This window comes from Poecilia formosa, unplaced genomic scaffold (assembly GCF_000485575.1).
Source record: "Poecilia formosa unplaced genomic scaffold, Poecilia_formosa-5.1.2 Scaffold1404, whole genome shotgun sequence".
Classification (NCBI taxonomy): Eukaryota; Metazoa; Chordata; class Actinopteri; order Cyprinodontiformes; family Poeciliidae; genus Poecilia; species Poecilia formosa.
Genome location: NW_006801343.1, coordinates 1 through 9,119, shown reverse-complemented (window position 1 = coordinate 9,119; position 9,119 = coordinate 1). Strand labels below are relative to the sequence as shown.

Here is a 9,119-nt window from a genome sequence, read left to right as displayed (position 1 = left end):
TTCTAAAGACATTTCTGATGGAGCAACAGCCTTCAGTAAAAATATTCCTATTAGCTCCATTGTCAACTTTAACATGACATTATTGTGTTGCAGATAATTCTGCAGCTTGTAGCCAAGATATGCTCATTATTTTCGAAAACTCTAACTCTTGCACTCAAAATTCAGATAGAGATCGAGCTGCAACAGCCGATCCAGTCTCTTTTTTATCTGTGAATATTGTAAAGGTAGAAAAGCATGCAGATTGTCATTCTGACAGAAAAGACTAGACTGCAAAGTCAACCTAATTTTTCAAATTATGGATACAGAAAGGTCATGATTTTTTATATATATATATTGGTTGCCGCACAGCTCACAGAAACTAACCCAACATCAGCGTATCAACAGTTGAGTTAATTATTTTCTTATATTTGTATTTTTTGTTTGTAGAAGAACAACAATAGGCTGAAAGTAGAGCTGCAAGATTATAATGACAATATCAAGATGACTAATCCACCCTTTCGGACTATTTTATAAAGTTGAAACGTCCCCGCGACTTTGTGATATTTAGCATCTCATACACTAAAAATAAATGTCAAATATGGGCATTAAGGCCAGTGGAAGTCTATCCAACAGGCCAAAAATATAATTTGCATTCAGAAGCTACATGCATGACTTGAAATTCAATATCCTGCCAAATAATGTGTTGGAGGTGCTTTATGTGATGGCACACAATTGATACTGAGGATGGAATATATTTTTCAGCTCCAGCTAACTTTAAAGTATATTCAGTTAACTTTCCAATTAGTTACGAAATACTTATTTTTAACTAAGATTTAAGAACCTGTTGTGTGTCATATGTTAATAATAAATAAACAGAACATTTAGACAAGTGTGGCTTGGCACATTTTACATCCAAAACTTAAATCTTTCAACACTTTGAAAGTTAGTCAAACAGTCCAATAATTTGTGAGAATTATTTCGCAATAAATTAGTACTGGTTGGTTTACAGCAGCAGACCTTAACGTGGAAAGGAGTCATTTTTGGTTCCATCCAGGGATCTGCGAACTAAAATTACCTTTTCATTGTCGATCACACAGCTCTGCCTCATTTGTAATTACGCCTGTGTGAACACACATGCATAACCCCATGTCGACATGAGAGCAAATAAAGTTAATGGAGGTAAAAGTGTGCTGCTCGAAAGGGCGAGCTAAATGGAGAGAGAGGCAGTAAGACTCCACAAGGCAAATTTAAAACAGGAAGGAGATGAGAAGGGGAAGATGAGAGTAATGGAGGCAGGAAACAGATGGAGGCTGCATCATTGAATTACATCGCACTGTCTGCAATGAAGTCACGGACACAGACAGGAGAAAGTGGTGAAATAAAGTGAAAGGCGGCATTTAATACTCCATCTACATGTTAACACCTTACATTAATGAGGTTTACTCCCTCTTTCTTCATTTTGATACTAGGTTACAGAAACGAAATCCTCTTTAAGATGCAAAACAGAGCAGTTCTCTGGGCCTGAAGTCACATTGTTTAAAGCCAATTAGAGCTAAAAAAAACAAAAAACACTTCACATATAAATTAGTGGCTTCCAACACACGCCAAAGGATTTGTACCATTTATTAAATTTAAAATAATTTTTGTTGCAGTTTCAACATTAAGTAGAAAAATACAAATATTTTTAAGTCATCAGATGGTTTAGTTCTTTCATGGTAAAGTTTAGGGATAAAACAGAACCATAGTTAGAGATAAGCCAGTAAACTATATTGTAAATCGTACCATTCCTGAGCTCCCTTCGGTTTGTAAGTCCACAGGATAACAGAATGGTACAGTGCGGTTAGGATGGAGCTACTGGCGTGACACAACACAGGCCATTGACCGGGAGACAAAAAACAAAAACGTCCTTACTTGCAGCAAGTGGTAGACACACTAGTGTGGTAGGCATTTGGGTTTAACGCCGCCTCCCCAGAGAGAGTCCAAATGGCAACAGGAAGCTCTCCTGAATACCATAAAATAGTGAACCAGACCCCACTGATCAGTGGAAACAAGGCATCGATGACCCAAATATGTAATTGACTCATAAGACACAAAGGGAACTTTCTGGAAGGCATGAGTAAAACCTACACAGCATTACGGAAAACAGAACATCATACTGATGACACACGGTGTAGTATGGTTGTTTTAAGCTGCTTTGCGATTTCAGGACTTGGATGGCATGATTTCAGGTGGACTTTGCTTATGTGAGAGGACAAGAATCCAAAGCCCTTTAGCAAATTCACTAATGAATGGCTTAAAAGCAGCCCTTTAAAATAAGAGTTTTGGAATGGCCTAGTCAAAGTCTGGAGTTTGACTCCACAGTCTATATGGTTGATATTCTGACTTGGCTCTTTCATGCTTGAACAGCCCGTAATTCTGCAAAGAAGAGTTCATTGGATTGTTCCACAGCAAAGTGAAAGGCTCACTAGCAGCTGTTGCTAAACTAGACAGATTCAAAGGGATTTACTTTACAGTCAGGTTGATTTAGACCGCTTGTTGAGGGCTGCACAATATTAGGAAAACATGGGATGTCTGATAATATTGGAAAAATTCTATATAATAATAAAACTTGCAATAGGGAAAGAAATAATTAAAATGTATTCATTTCTGCTTTGGCTTTGTGGCAAACATAGACCCGGGATAATCTCTAATAATATTAATCTCTCCAGGCCATAAAAATAAATAAAACTACTTTTTCCAACTAAGCAAAGTTTTATTGGAAATACTGCTTAAAGCCAACAGCTGCTGTCTTGGGAAATAAAATAAATTAGTATTTTTTTTTATTCTCTTGACCACTTTACCAACCCTTTACTTTCCAAAGCTTTTTATTCGACATTAAACAAGTGTCAAATACGTTACAGAAATAAAGATGTAAGTTGCTAGTACTTATTGCAGTCCAACCCGTTCTTTGAGGTGCAAATAGCGATGAACAAAATAAATACATTGTGCAGATCTACTCTTTTTCCATAAATCATCATTAACAGAATTGATTTTTGTATTTACACTAATTATCTTTGTCTGAAACTAAAATTTGTTTGATTATTTTAAACATGGAGCAGCTTGTAGCAACAAGGTCGTGGGTTTGAATCCCAGCCTGGTGTCTTTCTGCGTGTACTACCTGAGTATGCATGGTATCCTCTCCAGGTACTCCGGCTTCCCACAGTCCAAAAACATTACTGTTAGTTTACTTAATACTCTAAAATGCCTTTAAGTGAGTGTGTGCGTGCATGATGGTGTGTCCCGGAGATGGGTTGAGTTCAGAGTGTACCCCGCCTCTCACCCAATCACTGCTGGCGAAAGGCACCAGCCCCCCAACAGCACTCCAAGGGCGATAGAAGGATTTGAAGCATTTCAATGTCGCTGGAGAAAGGAAATGAAATCTCTATGCGTGCAAATACCTTTTTACAGCTCTTAGGTGTTTAAGTAAAAAACAAAGCACAGTGCAAAGTGGGGGCACTGCGCCCTAAAACACATGAGGGATGTTATTCTGTGATTACGCTCACATTATGTGTGATGGTGTAATTCTGGATGTGATGTGGGTGAGTGGCTTCACTGTGATGTAATCCCCCTGTGTAGTTTTGAGGTGACAGCTGATGGATGACATGTTTTACTATTCCGTGAAATCAACACATCATGCAGCAGAAGGACAGGGATTTTGAATTCTCCTCACCTAAACCACTCATTTTTCATTCATCCACATTGAAGTCAAGGTCCTACTGTGTCCTTGTTTGTGTACACCACAGCAAGCATGAAGAGAGAACAGCAAAAATAGCTGTTTTGTCAATGAAAGAGCAGCAGCGGACAAGCGCAGATACTACAGGATGTAGAAATAAGGGGTTGTTTGGGAACCACCAGGGATGACACAATGCTTTCTTAAAGGGAGGTGGGGGTCTAATGGCTCGACTCACACGACTCCTTCTGATCGGGTGTAAACAAACGTGACTCGAGAATTTTAAAAAATTAATAAATCAGAGCATGTCCTTCCTCACCTGCTCTCGTCCCGTCCCTTCCTCCAAAATGGGCTCTTCTGCGGCGGCCGTCTCCTCCTCTGTCTGCATCTTCCTCCCCTTTCCCTGTCTCCTTCCTCCACCTTACAACCGACCACGGGCAGCTCCCACACAGGTAACGTCCGAAGTCATGGGCCTCCCCGGCGGTAACGGCGGAGAAGCAGGGAGCACGGTCACCCCATCCGCCGCCGCAAGTCGGTGTCCGATTTCACGATGGCGGGGCCTGCGGCAAATGAGCCTCATCTGCTGCTGCGGCCGCTGCTGCTGGTGTCCTTCCCGCGTCTCCTCCTCCTCTTCCTCCTCCCGGCGCTGTGACCCCGCTCACAGACGGTGCGGTACCCGCTCCATCCCCCGGCTCCTCCGGCTCTCTGCTTCGAAGGATAAAACGAGAAATCAGAGACCAGGAGGAGCAGCAGCCGCAGTCGGAGCCCGTCGACGCGACTCTGGCAAACGGTTTACCGTCTCAACGGCCGCCGCTCGCGCTCACCGAGCACCAAACGAGTTGTGGCACGTGAGGGCGCGTGACCGGCAGCGCAGGAGAGTGAACGCACACGAGCGGAAGCGGAAAATTTTACCCGTCGTTTGACCTGTTAGAGGGGGAAACACTGGAGAAACGACCAAGTGACGACAAATATTAAACTTTGTTTATCGTACACCATTTGTTGGGTCGTCTTTGACGTCACACCCCAACAGTCCCACCTCAATTTTGTGCACCAGAGAGCAGAGTATTACGTTCAGCAGTTAATTTAAATGGTAAGAAACCATCTCTACATCTCATGAAAACACAGCCAAAGTCCTAGAGTTAATACATTTCACATGGTCGCAGCAGGTGCAACACAAAAACGAAAAAAAAAAAAAAAGAATTTATTCTCCAAGGCAATTTGTAAAGCACATTTAATACAGTATAATCGAAAGGAACACAAATAAAATAGGATAAAGGCACACTGGAAGAACAAAATACACGATCTAAATCCTCATGGCTCATAACCGACAGCTGACATCTTGATTCTCCATATCTTGAAGACTTTTGTCCTTCATCCAAGAAGCAAAGCAATTTGTGTAGCACATTTTCAGCAACAATGCAAATCGAAGTGATCCATATCACATGGCAATATCAGTGTGTAATAATGCAATAGTAAATGACAGCTTGTCCCCATCAGTGGATTTCCGATGTATAGTATCACAATTATATTGGTATCATCTTTTGTCTGTTGGACGGACTACAAGTGCCCTAAATAATGCACAGAATGTCTATATGTAGTGGCTGGTGTGTAAAGACATACAGAAAGTTATGGAGACATTGTAAAAAAATAAAAATGATTAGAAAAATGGGGGGTAATCATAAATCAGTATCACAATTTTCAGCAACAATATTGCAATGAAATACTTTCCTGATATTGTCCAGCTCTTATACATACATATACATACATTGGAGAACTGGAATGGTGAACTTGTTTGATTCTCCAACTGTGGGAAGAAAACCATTCGCTTTTAATGTTTTACTCCACCAAAGAGCTTTTTTCACAGCATAATACCTGACTACATTATGTGAAAATGGCTTCATAACCAGGCTGTGTGTGTGTCTACATTCACCAGTTCAAAACCAGGAGTTAGTTCATTTCTGAAGTGACTTTAGGAGTGAGTCTGCAATGCTTTTGGCTTCTGTGGGGAGTTTCCAGGCCAAAACAGGAGTCTTGAAAAGTGAGTTCCATTTTGGAGTCACTGCATGCTTTCAAAGGAACGGCTGTTGATTTGTATCAGTTTGATGGTTAATATCTATCTATCTAGATCGACTGTTCCTATCTATCTGTACAGAATAGATATCTAGCTATCTAGACAGATACATAGCCACACTGGGACACCCTCTAAAAGGAAACAAATGCACCCTCAAGGGCAGCCCAGTATAACACTTTCATTCTATTGGATGGAATGATGCCAGGCAACGGTACTTTGGTTTTGAGAGAGAGCAGAAAATGATTTGCAAGCAAGCAGACAGGTTTGCAAGTGGAGATTTGATCCGAACAGAAAATTTTCAGTGCGAGGAGAAAGGTTTGAGAGAACACAGAATATTTGAAAGAGAGCAAAAGTTTTGAGTAGAAAGACAAAGTCCTGCTTTCAGACTGAAAATGTAAGCACAAGTATTAAAAGTTTTGAGAACAAAATGCATGAAATCCTGCTTTCAGAGTGAAAATGTGTGCTCTTGGATTATGCCAGAAAATTCCCCCCCCCAAAATTCCAGTTTGATTTTCCACTTAAACTGGATAATATTTCTGTTTGACGGCTGCATGGTAGCACTGTTGCCTGGCAGTAAGAATCCTGTTCACAGTTTGCATGATCTCCCTGAGCATGTGTGGGTTCTCTCCAGGTACTCCAGTTTCTTCCCACTCTATCTGGGATCAAATGAAACTGAATAAGAAGCTGCCAGCAATGAGAAAAATCTGCGAAGTCACCACTATTTTTTGTTGAGCACTATATTTTCAAAGTTCAATCCACACTGGAATTAGCCTCAAACACACTGAAGTCCATGTGCTGCCAGTGTGGCCTGAAATAAACAACAAAAAAAAGACCTTTAATAGTTAACGCCCTTTAATATCTCAGAGATAAGGTGATTTTTAAAATGTTTTTCACCTGAGAATAGATCGGGGGGCTTAAGGCTCATCCATGTGATTTCCTGGCCAGCTGTGAGAGCAGATGGACTCTGCCTCCACCTGTCTGCACGCACACATGCACTTCTCCACAAAAAATCTCTCAGTAAGGATGAGTGAAGCTATGTAAGGAATGTTTTTTTTGTTAATATCACCTGAATATATACTGTTAAAATTCCCTTCTTAACAACTTGTTTACGCTGGACGCTCCAAAGGATATCAGCAGTGACAGGCAGGTAGAGGATGTCAGTTTCAGTGAAGATGGTTATGTCTTCGGAGAGGTACTTCTTCGGCTCGGTTCCGTCACACATGGAAAACAGCTGGACCTGCAGTTCCGCCTGCAAACCTGACGGCACCTGCAAAGTGATTGAACTGATTTAGTTTGAAAGGAACCTGGAATTACATCATCAAATCATGCTGAAAAAGTTGGAGTGGACTTTTAAGCTGTTGTACAGACAATTGATTTTCAGGTAGAAACCTACAGGTCCAGGGTGGTAAATGACTCTGAGGCCTGTGGATGGAGGAGGCTGCTTTACAGTGAACCTGATAGGAGCAGATTGGAAAAATGAATGCATACAGAATATTATTCCTTTGGAAAATGAAGCTGCACCAAAATCTGCATCTGCCCGCTTGGGTCCCTTGTTTTTGTTTTCTGGTGTACCTGGATGGGTCGACACCCAAATTCTTCATTGCCACGGTAATGGTGGCGTAGGTGCCCTCTTGCTGCGTACCAAAGTCAACGCGTGATGGGTTGAGCAGAAAGCCCCTCAACTCAGCACCGGGATCGGTCAGGGTAGCTATCCGACAATGCCTCCTCACAGGTTCTTCCACCTTCAGGAACTGGAACAGAAAGAAAGTAACGTAGACAGAAAACAGAAGTCTGGTATCTATCACTTTTCCCCTATTGAAGGGGAAATATAATGTATTTTCCAGAAATATAGTGGCATTTTATAGCACAATCAAATCACTATGCAACATTCAGTTATAAAGATGCTATTTACATAAATTATAACTTAAAATAATTTTGACTTGAAATTAGACCTCTGTCTCTTTAAAACGTCCTGCTCTTTCTGAAACTCCACCTTCAGGAAGTCATTACAACAGTGCTCTTCCTTTAACCCTTTAACAACGTTTTTATCAACGTTGCACTGAGAAGTAGCTCGCATAATGAGCTCAGCAAATGCACAGTTCCACCCAGTGTTGACTAATTGCTCCTGGCTAGTCTGAAGGAGCTGAGTTGGGGAGTTGCAGGGCAGGACTGCTCTGTGAGATGGAAACTCTGCAGCTCTGAAACTGAAGAAACTGCAAGAGGAGAGGGATCCTGGTACCCCCAACCATCCTGCACAGCTGAATGGTTGCCACAGGAGAATAAAGGATTTCTAAAACATGCATGAAAGAATCAAGTTAACACACCACCAGAATTGCCAGAGGAGTGCAGTGACGACTTGTTCAGGAGGTACAAAAAGAAAGACAGACAGGCTGCATAAAAGACAGGTAGAAAAAAAAAAAAGAAAGTAGTGCTGGTCTAAAACAACAAAGGATCTGAAGGAATATCTTGTGAATATTTACATGTTTGTTTGGCTCGCTGCAGGGTTTGGAGTCGCGGAAGTAGCCAGGCAGTCTGACCTTCGCGGTTCTGGGTTGTCCCATCACATCCACCTGGACTGACTTAAAGTGCCTGGATGAGCTCTTCAGACTGCTTTCACCTATTATTAATCAAACACAAAGAAAACAAATTCTGGCTGCAACATATGAGGCCTCGACTTCACAGAACATGCTTTCAGAAAAGAGTTTGATGCATTCTTTATCTTGATGTAGTGAAGAAAACAGAGTTTTTAACAAATATTTTTCTGCATTTAATTTACATAATTTTCTTCCAGTTAAAATGAAGAGGTAATGTGTTATTATGGACTCATCAGACTATGAAACAGTAGGGAACAAACCAGGAGAGTGTTTGGGGAGGTCTGAGTGTCTCCTTTCAGACATACTCTCACTTTCTTCTGCTCGACTAAAAACAGAAAACAACCGTTATGACGCTGTGTGGTTTTAAACATGAAGCAAATAAAACATAAGCTCTGCTCTACCTTTCTGACGGAGACAGTGTTAGGTTAAAAGCTGCAGAAACAAAAATAACTTTAAAATAGTACATAAATATTTTACTACAGATCCACTAAAACAAGTAATATCTGCTCAGAACATGATAAATAACTCACTGCTCTGAGTTGAAGCATCTTTCATATCAGTCTTAGCTCTGTCCACACCAGTACTTTTCTCAACTCTGTCCATGCTGGTACTTTTCTCAACTCTGTCCACACCAGTACTTTTCTCAACTCTGTCCATGCTGGTACTTTTCTCAACTCTGTCCACACCAGTACTTTTCTCAACTCTGTCCATGCTGGTACTTTTCTCAACTCTGTCCACAACAGTACTTTTCTCAACTCTGTCCATG

General features: G+C 41.1%; 1 protein-coding gene across 2 annotated transcripts; it reads right to left on the bottom strand.

Moving 5' to 3' along the window:
• Positions 1–6,478: 6,478 nt before the first annotated feature.
• Positions 6,479–9,111, bottom strand: LOC103132848 (sperm-associated antigen 17-like). Of its 2 annotated transcripts, XM_007544623.2 has the most exons (9): positions 8,884–9,111; positions 8,755–8,785; positions 8,614–8,678; positions 8,240–8,376; positions 7,332–7,510; positions 7,153–7,213; positions 6,891–7,026; positions 6,654–6,786; positions 6,479–6,567 (listed from the first exon to the last, which is right to left on the bottom strand). In XM_007544623.2, the coding sequence occupies exons 1-8, from the start codon at positions 9,062–9,064 to the stop codon at positions 6,674–6,676; spliced, it is 903 nt and encodes a 300-aa protein (XP_007544685.2). In that variant the 5' UTR covers positions 9,065–9,111; the 3' UTR covers positions 6,479–6,567; positions 6,654–6,673. The 2 variants fall into 2 exon arrangements, with proteins under 2 accessions (XP_007544685.2, XP_016523105.1); XM_016667619.1 differs by lacking the exons at positions 8,614–8,678; positions 8,755–8,785.
• Between the last annotated feature and the right edge of the window lie 8 nt (positions 9,112–9,119).